Genomic DNA, 14,376 nt, shown 5'->3' with positions numbered 1-14,376 from the left:
TACCTAACTGCTTCTTAGGATAGCTGTGGGGAGGACAGAGGCACACATGTCATCCGATGAAGTGAGCTGTAGCTCACGAAAGCTTATGCTCAGATAAATTGGTCAGTCTCTAAGGTGCCACAAGTACTCCTTTTCTTTTTGTGAATACAGACTAACACGGCTGTTACTCTGAAACATGTGCCTGTTGGTGAGTGTGACATGAGTTTTTGAAAGAGAGAGGCTCAGTTATAAATTAAGTCATAAATAAGAAGATATAGTTTTTATGACTCTGATCCTGAAGTACCGATTGGAAGATTATTCATAAATAGATACTTTGTAAAGTGCTTTGAGATCTAGTGATGGCTAAGCTCTACATAAGAGCTAGTTGTTGGAAGAGGTGGGCAGAGGTAGAGCGGGGGCAGGAAGGGGAGGGCAGGGGCAGGGGCCTTGGGGGAAGGGGTGGAGTGGGGGCGGGTGGGGAAGGAGTCGAGCAGGGCAGACCCTGAGGCAGAACCGGAAGGTTAAGCACCCCCCCCCCCGGCAGATTAAAAAGTCAGTGCCGCTGATAGCTGTGTATCTAGTAGTTTGACATAGAATCATAGGACTGGAAGGGACCTTGAGGGGTCTTCTAATCTAGTCCTCTGCACTCAAGGCAGGATTAAGTATTATCTAGCATAATTATAAAAGCATAAAACAGTAATTCCTGCCAAAAGAAAAATGACTCAGAAGACTCTTAGCTCTACTTTCGTACTACTCTATTCTGATGCACAATTTGATATGTTCCAGCCAACATTTCTGAAAATACAATAGTTTTCCACACAAAAATGAAAAAAATAGAGAAAAAACAGCTGCTCCAAATCCTAGTCTCTGGAGGATCTCAAAGTCATCAATTAGAAAACAGTAATGATACAAGCTCTCTCTCACCAATAGAAATTGGTCCAATAAAAGATATTTCCTCACGCACCTTGTCTCTCTGGTAATGACACTGTAAGTATGGTATGAATACGCTGAATCCCTAACCAATCTTCAGAAGAGCACACAGTCCCAGAGTTAAATCCTGCTATGACATCTTTGGAGTCAATAGGAGCCTTTGTCTTCAGTAGGTGCAGAATCGAGCCCTTAGAGTTTGGCTTCACTGGCAACTCAAAACAATAACAAAACACACCTTAGAAACTACATTTCCTCCCAGAGCACTAGGGTGTTTGTCTACCTGTGTTTTAAACCACACCCATTACCTCCGTATCTGGTTTCCCTCTGTTATATCAATTTTGATGGAATAAATGGGCCCAAAGAGTCAAATTGTTAACATGACCCTGTCATTGTACAACATTAAACAGTTGTAAACAAGGTTCAGGGTTTGGTACACAGACACCTCATTTTAGTTCTATAGTAAACACACATTAAAAATTCTTCAATCTTTTCTTAAAAATACAAAAAAGAAGGAAAAAGAGCTAGTGTTTGAAAAGTGAAGGACTGAGTAAGTCTTTTAGTTTAACAACACTCCTTGTCCTCTTTCCCTTTAGATGGGGGGAGAATTTTTCTTTCCCCTAACAGTTTTTTAGCTGGTGTTAAAGATAGTAATAACTTTTGAGGAAAAGAGTTAGTTGAGATGTGCTGGAGCTGCTGTTGTTAAAGTCTGATCCCATTTTGTAGAAGACAAATACACACACAAGAGAAGGGAGAGAAGAACAGCAAAGGTAGAAAATGCAGCTTCTGCCTCTGGTGTTGATTCTCACTTGCCACCTTACTGCAGAACTGTACTGGCATAGCATGCAAATGGTCTTATCAACCACTGCGAGACGTGGCAAACTGACACCAACGTTGGGCTATGTAAGGCATTGCTTTTAGCTGCCTCGTTGGTCACAGTCTTACAGCACTGTTGCAAAGTATACAGCCTTGGCCAGCTAAGCCAGTCTCTTAATAAATAGAAAGGCAAAAAAGAGAGAAAGGAAAGAGAAGAAATAAGGTGGGGAATGAAAAGGACACACAAATGGTGGGTGACAGCAGGAATCAAAGTCTCATGTTCCCAGGTGGGGTTCAGGATTTAATCAGAGCAGGTAGTAGTGGCAGATGTCATCTGGGTCCCTTTCTCTGTCTCCTGTCTGGTCAGAACTTCTTTCAGGACCAGGATGACAAAGGGCCAGCAGTGTCACAGTGGATCTGAGGAGACAGAGGTCAGCCACAGTGGTGAAGCTCACTTCTTCCGGTCTACCTGTCTCCTCATCCGAAGTAGTTGATAGCGTATTTTTCTCCCCCAAAGTATTTTCTTATAAGAACCCCCGTAAGAGAGCAATGGGAGAAATCCCTTCATTATTTTGTCCAACAATTCTGCATCATTGATTTCCAGTCCCACACTTCTCTTGTTTATTGGGCATGGTCTTTATGCTCCCCTTGAATTAGATCAGGTAGACCTTTTTGTTTGGACTAATTCAGTCTTTCTGACTCCATTTTGCACCTTTTTTCCATCAACATTTTTCTAGGTTATTGTGGTAATTTGTGACCTTTCACTCACTTCTTACAGTTGAGCTCACAATTAAGGTAAAATGGAGCCTCAATTGTTACAATATCTCTGGGACTTCCTCTGTTCTATCTCAGTTTTTTGCCCTGCTCAAAGAGATCTGCTAACCCCTTTATATCCAGTTGGAGCCCATTGGACCCTCATGCCTGCATGACATGACAGTAATACCTCTGAATCTCAACAAAGAGTTTTAGTACCTAGGTTTCAGAGTAGCGGCCGTGTTAGTCTGTATCCGCAAAAAGAACAGGAGTACTTGTGGCACCTTAGAGACTAACCAATTTATTTGAGCATAAGCTTTCATGAGCTACAGCTCACTTCACCAAGGGTGACTCAACAGGACAGAACCATGTTTCCATGCAGGGTCTTAGACCTTCCACCTTGTTACATATGTATTTACTTGTCAAGGTGCTTACTTCATACACATATGTTATAGTAGGTTCCATGATTTTTTTGCACTTGGTTTCCATATTCTTTTTCCAAAAAGAAGGCCAATACTTATCTACTGCAATCCAATTATGGGGAGAAGTACAAACAGCAATCATAGTTGTCTGAAACTATCAGCACCTTTCATATATTAAAAAATGTAAAGAATGAAACCATGGGAGCCTATAATTTTCCTTTGGGTGAAGAAATCTTGTCCTCCCCACCAGGAAGGATACACAAGATCTGAAATGCAACAGAACCACCTCCGTACCCTTTGCAAAAAATGGAGCCGCGCTCCACAGTTGGTCTTTTCCTGACAATGTGCAGGGGAGTTTCTGGGCAGTCCAGCATGGCCACTAAATCAACAAACTGCATGTGGTCCCTGGCCAAAATGCCTATATAGGTCATGAAGCATAGCAGGCCACATTAGTGTGGTTATTGTAGAGCATTCTGCCCATACAAGCCCTAAAAGTCATGCACAGGCAATCTGTCCATTTGAGCTTTGTGCAGCTGATGATGATTTCCTCTTAAATTTAGAGACTTTATTTTGTACAGTAGTTTTGCTTGCTTTTTCTCTCTCTTGAAAATTACATTTTGTATGAAAACAATATCAAGTGATAGGGTGCATTGGAGAGAGGAGAGGAAATGTGGGGACAAGAGACAGCTGGAGTTTGAGAGCCCATTTGTCTCTTTTGACACATTTTATTGACTGATTGATCACCACTTTAGCAGAAAGATACCAAAACTGACTGGAATAAACACAAGCATATATTCTAATTGGCTTCTGCAATCTAAGCAAAAAAGAGGTTCTCTAACTTAAGTTTGATGCCAAGGCAAGAATCTGCCCCTATCTAAACACTTCTTCCATGCCAATTGATATCACAATGTTGTAATATTGTTTGTTTATCAAATATTGAATGTACTCATTAAAACATATGGAGAGACCCGTACTCACCTTTATACCAGAATGTCTCAGGAATAGTGTCTGACGTGGTCTGACTTCTCAAATGTATTCATTCTTCTTGCTTTGCAGGCATACCTGGAAGTGACTATGTCAATGCCAACTACATAGATGGTTACAGAAAGCAGAATGCTTACATAGCAACACAAGGGGCTCTCCCAGAAACCTTTGGAGATTTCTGGAGAATGATGTGGGAGCAACGGGGTGCAACTGTGGTCATGATGACAAAACTGGAGGAAAGGTCCAGGGTAAGAATTGCTTTTTGCTTTTGTAGACTGATTAAAAAATAATTAAAACTTGTATCTGCTTTATCATTTACATATGTTTTTCATTCAAATCTGCCTCTGAGTTTTTGCCCAATCCTCTCTGTATCTGAAGAATTTGAGAGTGATGGCTAATAATAGCGTCTTTATTATTATATGCGGAGCTACACAGCCATGCCACTTTTTTCTTAGTCTGTTTTCTAGTGACTAGGAAACTTGACATCCCATCATCTTTAATAGTTTCTCCAGACACTTCAACTAAGTCCAAACTAAACTGCAATGATGTTTTGATGCAACTTACTATTTTCTAATACAGGGGTGGGCAAACTTTTTGGCCCAAGGGCCACATTGGGGTTGCAATTTGCAATTGGGGTTGCCGTAGTTTGCCCACCTTTGTTCTAATAGAACTATTTTCACTTAAAATTATAATTGAATTTTTTTATTGCTGTTATAAATGTGGCCAAAATATGATAGGCATTGTTCAAACACATAGGAAGACATCATGTTTTTGTAATATTGAGCTGCTGAATATTTTGTGTTCCCACACAAAATAAGCAAATATCAGCTAACATGTTGTTTGACAAATTTTTATTCTGATTAAAAAAATCTGCAAGCTGTATTAATGATTCCCAGCAAGAACAATGTCAATTTGGCATGTGATAACTAGAAGTCTACTTTTCTAACAAGAACCAAATAGGGATCAATGCCTGAATTGATAAAAATAAAACTGAATTCAAACTTTTGCCCAGTCAGAAAGTTGGCCCTAACTTAATGAGATAAGATTCAGATAAGAATCCAAAGTTTGGCTGCTCATCTGAACAAAACATCTCAACTTCATGAGACTTATCCATCATTAGAAACAAGAGTAGGGGATTGGAAGTGTCACTTCCTGCACGAGAACAAAAATATGGCTGAGTCATCTTTTCATAACAAAGTTAAGATATGTCACTATCACTCAACTTTTGGACTTATATTCCGTGGACTAAGTTTTAGTTAAGATCAGTGAGTACTCAGCTGTGGATAAAAGTATAAGAAGGGTGTTATGTTTGCACATGGGACTGCTAAAAGCAAAAACGTTTCTTACTAATACATGCCAAAAACAGAAGACAAAATTATCTATGGTGTTTCCACTATGAGGTCTTCACCAGGAATAATCTGTAAAGGTCAAAGTAAAATTAGGGAAGCTGGAGATGGAATGCAGGGTATGTATGTGATCAGAAAGGAAATAATGGAGTGGATGAGTATCAGAAAAAATTAGCAGGACTGTAATGTTAAATTAAAAATAAGGATTTTTTTAAATTGTGAAAAGAATGGAAGAGGTCCACCAAGGTCAAAATAAGCCACTGGGGTCAAAAAGTATCTAGATTCGAGAAAAGTTCCAACTGGGGCAAAAAAGAGAGAGAGGGGAAAATGTGCTGTCAGACAAAAAAAGTCTTTAAATCAGTAAAAAGTAGATTGTGCATAGACTGACCAGATCATAGTTTATATATAAGCAGTTTATGTATAAGCTCCATTTTTAAAATTAGAACATTTTTAGTTTATTGAGATGGTAGCAAAACTAAATCCACTGTAATACTTCATTCCTTTCCGTAATGACATTAACTTCCCTTCCCATGTTGGATGTATGCAGGGCAGTGCTGTGATGCTTATGTCACTTGAACTTCGTGACTGCAGTACTTTTGGTTTGGAGACTTATTGGTGTACAGATTTGGCCTCTTCCCATTTCAGCACCTATTAGAAATAAAGGAATAGCATCCAGTTGAGGCAAGATATAGCAGTAAAATTATAGACTCAGTGCCTGCCTGTAAATTCAACTTCCATTGACATCACTGCCCACACATACCTGTTGGTAATGAGTTCATTGCAAAAGATATTTTTCTCAGAATAATTTATTTTATCTTGACGCCCCAGGCCTTACTTAGCCCAGGAACTGAAAGTTGTTTTGACTGAGGCAAATGAAATTCTCCGCATTTCCTCACTAGTTGCTTCTAATAATACAGTTACTTCTAAATGGCATCGGTGCTACTCTAAAGTCTGATGATGATGAACAGTCCTTTGCAGAAAGTATTTTTACTTAAATACTTCCCATGTATCTTAACACTGCACGTCGTTGCCCCATGTACAGAAACTTGTTTTGAAATAACCAAATACAATTCTGCTCATTCTCTTCACTAATTGCTTATTGCAGTTTCAAGCTAATTCTGCTCTCTGCTGACTGTACCCTGAAAAGAGCTGATCAGAATAACAATCACCTTTACGTATGATTTGCATTCAGTGGCAACACATTCCTTGAGTGTAATGCGAGTCCAGACAGTCCTAGTCAGTTGACTATCTGTGTGTTTCTATGTTAATGTCTGTGTATTTCTTTCATTTATGATTTAGCTCATTCTTAGTTCATAAGTGAAATGAGTTTCATGCAGTCAGCGCAGTCAATAATAGTCCATGTAACCAGATCTCAATAAATAATTTAGCAGAATGGGCAATTTTATTTAAGGTAGAGCTTGCAAATGTGAAAATATGACACTTAGGTTACCTCTTCCCCTCCTAAAATAGCATCTTCAGATAATGTCATTAATGGTATTATTAGTGGGGCAGAAGTGGGAATCCCTAATCTAGGAAAGAATACAATTAGAAGATTACATGTTTTTTTCTATGCCATCATTTCTTTATACAGCACAAGACCAAATGAAATTTCAAAAATGAGATATAAACACTATTAAACACTAATGAAGATTAGGCCATCCTTTAATTTTGTTTTTCCTTGTTCTTTGTTCCCTTTTCTGTCCGCTTTCATGCCTTGACATCCCTGATCATTATCTCTTCTGCAAAGGAAGATAGTTCCTCTCTAGGACTTCATCTCCTTTTCTATCTTCATGTCTTCATTTTGTTTACCTTGCTTTTTTCATTGTTCAATGCTGGAGCTTGGCATCAGGCTTTTTAACCTGTGCTGCATGGATAAAAGGTTTTTTTTAAAATGGCATCTGCAGAAGCAAACTAAGTTGGTTCATTAGCATGTGTTAGATGTCTGACTAACCTCAGCTTTGAGAACTTACATATTTAACAGCTGAGAATGTCAAATGAAGATGTTACAGTGAATTAGTTATTCATTTGTTTGGCTATTGGGAAGCTGCAGAATAAAGAAAGCTCTTTCGTATACAACCGTTCACATTTCCTTATTTTTGTTTTAAATGTCATCTCTGGGAATCTCACCTGACCTAATCCAGACCTCAGAGAGGAAATCTGTCCCATTACTCTGTTTATGTGAAAAAGGATTATACATACTGCAATGCATGGAACAGTGTTGGTAACACATTTATTACATGCATGAGTTTAATCTGAATGAACTAAAAGAAACCCATTAAGGGGTGAAGAGATTAGGAAAAGCAGTTAACTGTTACATTACAGGAACACATAAGACCATTTAAAGCATTAATATTATGGCATGAGAGTTTCTGGATTGATTCCCGCCCCCTCCAAAATTTACATTTTTAGTGCCAGATCCTTTTGGTTTATTGCATTCTCAGGGGACCTCCATGCCATAGGAGGTGGTCCCAAATTGTTTCCATGCTACAGTCAACATATGCATTGATCTGAGCAGCCAGGTGGGGACAAGGGACCTCAGTGTGGAACAAAAGAAAATGTTGTTACATCAAGGCAACATTTGTATTATCCACTGGGTCACTATATATTCCCCTCAGAAATATTGTTTGGGGTAGGACATTGTTGCAGGTAACTCCATTGTAAGAGATCTTGAACTTTCCATTCCTTATTCTCATTCCTTGGTACAGACTCACTCCAGAATGTTCTGGACAGACACAGTGTTCATTTATACTTTCTCCTCATTGCTATCACTGACAATATTTTCCTCACTGGGGCATCACTAACATGGTATGCATAGCCAGAATCTTCTGACACAACCCCCTCTGCCAAATTAGAGCCAAATACAATATAAGCCTTGCAGCAACTGCTTCAGCAATATGAACCTGACTTGAATGTTCTGGATTGATGAGGAACTACTTATTACTTACGCCGATGCTTCCTACATTTCCTCACAGCTAATGACCATCTGGAAGAGTCAAGTGCCCGTCACTTTGCTGCAGGCCCTTAAGTTGAACTTGCCAGTCATTAACTACCAAGAAATGGAGACCGTTGCAAGCCACGAATATACACAAATGTGAACAAAAAATAATTAATTCATTATGTGGCAGTTGAACTACATGTTGCCATAGACACAGTGAGCTGTATGCAGAAATAGTCTTTCTGTCAAAGACCAGTAGGAAAGCAGGATCATCTTTCAATTAATTTAATAATGAAACAATGAGACCCTCTGTACCAGTCCTATATTAGTGCAATAAGAACAACTGGGAATAATTAAGGGCCATAGGCTTTGCTTCTATTTGGAGTATTTATCATTGTTAAAGAGAATTAAGTGCCTTTTTGTGTGTGTTTGCCATCTTTGGAGATAATTACATAGAGTTTCAGCAGTGCAATAGCTACACACTAGGTTCATGCCATCCAGAGTCCCCCGTGGCACCCGGTGCCATGCTGCTCCACCTTGGTATGTGCCACCCTCTTCCTTGTGTTCTGAGTCCAACCATTAGCCACTTGTGGCGAAGCCAAGAGGGGTTCCACTCTCCTCGGAGAAGCTAGATGAACTTGATAATATACATTCACTGTAACAGCAAGGCTGCTTTTGTTTGGTGAGTGTGGTGTGTGTTTTTTGAGAGTTCAGGACTATATGTCACCCAGTGAGAACACTGTTTGAAGTCCCAATGTTTTGAGAGGTTTATAATCCATCACACATATAAACAAAAATGGTGGTGCTGCAATGTATACACAGGATATGCCCACACACTAGAGAAGTAAAAGGGACCAGAACATCCATTTACTTGAGACTTGGAATTAGAATTTTGATTTTATTTTTTGATAGGGAGAGGGGAGTATTGAATGACATCAGGCAAGTTTTATAGAGGTTCTAGAAGTACAGAAAGTAATACTGAAGAATGTTTGGCTTTGCAACAAATTCAGTATGCAACATAGTTGCTCCAAAAGTCTGTTTAGTATGAATATCATTGACGCAAATGTATGGTGTACCTTGTTACATGCCTTGTTACATTCAGAATTTCAAAGCAGCTCTGGGTATAATCCCCATATTCTTCTTCTCCAGAATCACAGGCCTCACCACATCAGGTGAATTTCCATTTGCTGATGGCAGAAATGTGCCTGTGATACGCTGAGCAGTTCTGATTGCATCCAATAGAAAGCAGTGGTACATATACACTAGTTAGTTCACGGTTGAGGCAGAGTTTTGTTTTCTTTGCTGCCTGGAAGACATGAAGGACTTTCAGACAGGTACATACTTAGGATACATTTTGACAGGATTGTGATAAAGATAGTTTTTAATTTGTAATACTAGATTCATTATCTTTCAGCTTAGGTAGGTTTTGATAGGTTGTACTGAAGTCATATGCAGCCTAAGTGACGGGGATCCACATCTTCACTAATATGGCTATGAAAGTAGAAGAGTCATCAATACTTTCATTTAACTGTTCTTTACAAATAACATGTATAACCTGAACACTAAGAACTCCATCTATCTTTCACTTAGTCCAAAGTTGGTTAGCATACAAACATTTGTTTTGCACTATGCAGTATAGGCTGGGTGTATTCATTTTTGAAAAGTGATGAATACTTAATGTAAACAGATGACCAGCCACAAAAATAATGGTTACTTACTGTGGAAACTAGAAGAATATGCATGTCTTTATCTGGTAAACTAGCTATAAATTGGTCTCAGCTTTCATGCTGTCAGGAAAGGAAGGATGTTGCAAGTGGCACTTCTTTCTTGCTGAATAATACTATCTTCTTACATGGGAAGAGATAAGCACTTGATTTGCTATTGCTTTTTGATTTAGGATGGCAAACCAATAACTTTCGGATCAATCAGGAACTATCAGTATTACTTTGTTTTTAAATTCTATTAGAATGTTAAGATATAAAAAAGGATAAGAATGGATGGGAGTTAAATCTAGCCAAAAAATTTTTTGCATTGCTGGCAAAACTGTTGCTAGACCATGCATACACCAGATTCACAAAAAGTAAATTCAAAATGTATAGGTTTTGTACTGCTTTTTGTTTACTATGACAAAATGCAACTGGTTATTCTTATAACACTGGAAGTGTTATGTTCTGTTGTGGGACCAGTTAATCCTGTCACATTTGTAATATTCAGACATATGGCAATCCAGTAAGGGGGAAGATTTTCAAAGGCACAATGGGCAGTGAGCTGCTCAACTCCGACTGAAAGTCAGTGTAATTTGTGTGCCTGACTCCTTTAGGACTTTGTCACAATCTCATCCTAAAGTGGCACGAACTCAAACTGCATTCACCAAATCATATATTGAAACATTAATTCTCTTTCTCATGCTCTGTTATGGATAGAGGCACAGTGGAAATGTAAACAGGGGAACTTGCCTGAAATCCATGTTGCACAATTGTTCTGTCACCCACACAAGAACTATGCAAATCTCAGTTCTTCTATGTCTCATACATTTAGGCTTGATGAACATACAAATAGAGTACGCAGTTGGATCAGAGGGGTAGCCGTGTTAGTCTGGATCTGTAAAAGCGGCAAAGAGTCCTGTGGCACCTTATAGACTAACAGACGTATTGGGGCATAAGCTTTCATGGGTGAATACCCACTTCGTCGGATGCATGTAGCGGAAATTTCCAGAGGCAGGTATAAATATGCAAGCAAGAATCAGGTTAGGGATAACGAGGGTTAGTTCAATCAGGGAGGATGAGGCCCTCTTCTAGCAGTTGAGGTGTAAACTCCAAGGAAGGAGAAACTGCTTTTGTAGTTGGCTAGCCATTCACAGTCTTTGTTTAATCCTGAACTGGTGGTGTCAAATTTGCAAATGAACGGAAGCTCAGCAGTTTCTCTTTGAAGTCTGGTCCTGAAGTCTTTTTGCTGCAGGATGGCTACCTTTAAATCTGCTATTGTGTGTCCAGGGAAGTGGAGTGTTCTCCTACAGGTTTTTGTATATTGCCATTCCTAATATCTGATTTGTGTCCATTGGACTGTCCAGTTTGGCCGATGTACATAGCAGAGAGGCATTGCTGGCACATGGTGGCATATATTACTTTCGTGGACATGCAGGTGAATGAACCGGTGATGGTGTGGCTGATCTGGTTAGGTCCTGTGATGGTGTCGCTGGTGTAGATATGTGGGCAGAGTTGGCATCGAGGTTTGTTGCATTGATTGGTTCCTGAGTTAGAGTTACTATGTTGTGGTGTGTAGTTGCTGGTGAAAATATGCTTCAGGTTGGCGAGTTGTTTGTGGGCGAGGACTGGCCTGCTTCCCAAGGCCTGTGAAAGTGAGGGATTGTTAAAAGAAAAGGAGTACTCTGATGATGCGCTGGAGAGGTTTTAGCTGAGGACTGTATGTGATGGCCAGTGGAGTTCTGTTGGTTTCTTTCTTGGGCTTGTCTTGCAGCAGGAGGCTTCTGGGTACACATCTGGCTCTGTTGGTCTGTTTCCTTATTTCCTCCTGTGGGTATCATAGTTTTGAGAATGCTTGGTGAAGATCTTGTAGGTGTTGGTCTCTGTCTGAGGGGTTGGAGCAAATGCGGTTGTAGCTCAGCGCTTGGCTGTAGACAATGGATCGAGTGGTGTGTCCGGGATGAAAGCTAGTGGCATGAAGGTAGGCATAGTGGTCTGTGGCTTTTCGGTATAGGGTGGTGTTAACGTGACCATCACTTATTTGCACCGTGGTGTCTAGGAGAGTTGTCTGGCAGCCTCCTTTTGTTAGTCATAGAATCATAGAATCATAGAATATAAGGGTTGGAAGAGACCCCAGAAGGTCATCTAGTCCAACCCCCTGCTCGAAGCAGGACCAAATCCCAGTTAAATCATCCCAGCCAGGGCTTTGTCAAGCCTGGCCTTAAAAACCTCTAAGGAAGGAGATTCTACCACCTCCCTAGGTAACGCATTCCAGTGTTTCACCACCCTCTTAGTGAAAAAGTTTTTCCTAATATCCAATCTAAACCTCCCCCACTGCAACTTGAGACCATTACTCCTCGTTCTGTCATCTGCTACCATTGAGAACAGTCTAGAGCCATCCTCTTTGGAACCCCCTTTCAGGTAGTTGAAAGCAGCTATCAAATCCCCCCTCATTCTTCTCTTCTGCAGGCTAAACAATCCCAGCTCCCTCAGCCTCTCCTCATAACTCATGTGTTCCAGACCCCTAATCATTTTTGTTGCCCTTCGCTGGACTCTCTCCAATTTATCCACATCCTTCTTGAAGTGTGGGGCCCAAAACTGGACACAGTACTCCAGATGAGGCCTCACCAATGTCGAATAGAGGGGAACGATCACGTCCCTCGATCTGCTCGCTATGCCCCTACTTATACATCCCAAAATGCCATTGGCCTTCTTGGCAACAAGGGCACACTGCTGACTCATATCCAGCTTCTCGTCCACTGTCACCCCTAGGTCCTTTTCCGCAGAACTGCTGCCTAGGTATTTGATCCCTAGTCTGTAGCTGTGCATTGGGTTCTTCCGTCCTAAGTGCAGGACCCTGCACTTATCCTTATTGAACCTCATCAGATTTCTTTTGGCCCAATCCTCCAATTTGTCTAGGTCCTTCTGTATCCTATCCCTCCCCTCCAGCGTATCTACCACTCCTCCCAGTTTAGTATCATCCGCAAATTTGCTGAGAGTGCAATCCACACCATCCTCCAGATCATTTATGAAGATATTGAACAAAACCGGCCCCAGGACCGACCCTTGGGGCACTCCACTTGATACCGGCTGCCAACTAGACATGGAACCATTGATAACTACCCGTTGAGCCCGACAATCTAGCCAGCTTTCTACCCACCTTATAGTGCAGACCTGTTCTAAGGCTTATAGTCAGACCTGTTCATGATGAAAACAGCACCTCCTTTATCAGCTCTTTGATTATAATGTCAGGGTTGTTTCTAAGGCTGTGGATGTTATAAGGAAACAGATCAACAGAGCCAGACTTGTGCCAGCAATGCCCCTCTGCTATGTACATCGGCCAAACTGGACAGTCCAATGGACACAAATCAGATATTAGGAATGGCAATATACAAAAACCTGTAGGAGAACACTTCAACCTCCCTGGACACACAATAGCAGATTTAAAGGTAGCCATCCTGCAGCAAAAAGTCAGGACCAGACTTCAAAGAGAAACTGCTGAGCTTCCATTCATTTGCAAATTTGACACCACCAGCTCATGATTAAACAAAGACTGTGAATGGCTAGCCAACTACAAAAGCAGTTTCTCCTTCCTTGGAGTTCACACCTCAACTGCTAGAAGAGGGCCTCATCCTCCCTGATTGAACTAACCTCATTATCCCTAGCCTGATTCTTGCTTGCATATTTATACCTGCCTCTGGAAATTTCCACTACATGCATCCGACGAAGTGGGTATTCACCCACGAAAGCTTATGCTCCAATACGTCTGTTAGTCTATAAGGTGCCACAGGACTCTTTGCCGCTTTTGCAGTTGGATGAAGTTATTCTAAGGCTTTTCTTAGTTGTTTTGGGTAGACCTGTTTCTCTGATGAACTAGTAGATTTCCCTTTCCAGTATGTGTCTAGCAAGTGGTCTCCTCCATCATGTAGCCTGGACCCAAAGAAAAAGCAAAGGATGTGTCACATCAGAGCTGGCCTCACATAATTCTCCCATTGTCCTGGAAAAAGATGACCTACATGTAAAATAAATTATTTTCACTTTGAGCATTTAGCACTGCAATAATAGAGACTTCTTATTTGTTTTTAATACGATTAGTTCCTGTTCTATGACAACACTGTTCCTTGTTACTACTGTGTAGCAAGCTCTTGATAGGAATATCAAGGTTGAACCGGTTAGTTACTTGAATTTTTGCTCATCTAGCACCTTCTGTTGGCAGAAATCTGTGCTATTCATGAAAAGAAATATGTAGATAATTTAGAGTGTCTTCTATTTGTGTTTGGTTATTCTGGGAAATATGCTGCTGTAGGACAGAGAGTCTCCTGAATGTACAAGTTCCATACTTTCTGAGCATTATCATCTCTCATTTGGTCCCATCTTGTCTGTTTATGTAATACATGATGATTACATCATCTTGATTGTTTTTGTAATGGGTTTTCTGTAAATCTGGACATTGAATACCCATGCAATCACAGAAGAATATTTTCTTATATGGGTTTCCTAAGCAGTCAATC

General features: G+C 40.4%; 1 protein-coding gene across 40 annotated transcripts in view; it reads left to right on the top strand.

Moving 5' to 3' along the window:
• Positions 1–14,376, top strand: part of PTPRD (protein tyrosine phosphatase receptor type D) — a 1,703,394-nt gene that overhangs the window by 1,636,970 nt on the left and 52,048 nt on the right. For all 40 annotated transcript variants that reach the window (XM_048850700.2, XM_048850704.2, XM_048850702.2 and 37 more), the window contains one exon: positions 3,954–4,129. In XM_048850700.2, coding sequence (XP_048706657.1) covers positions 3,954–4,129 — 176 coding nt within the window. The remainder of the gene's footprint in view (positions 1–3,953; positions 4,130–14,376) is intronic.

This window comes from Caretta caretta, chromosome 5 (genome assembly GCF_965140235.1).
Source record: "Caretta caretta isolate rCarCar2 chromosome 5, rCarCar1.hap1, whole genome shotgun sequence".
NCBI classification, from domain to species: Eukaryota; Metazoa; Chordata; order Testudines; family Cheloniidae; genus Caretta; species Caretta caretta.
This window is presented reverse-complemented; position numbering and strand designations above follow the sequence as displayed.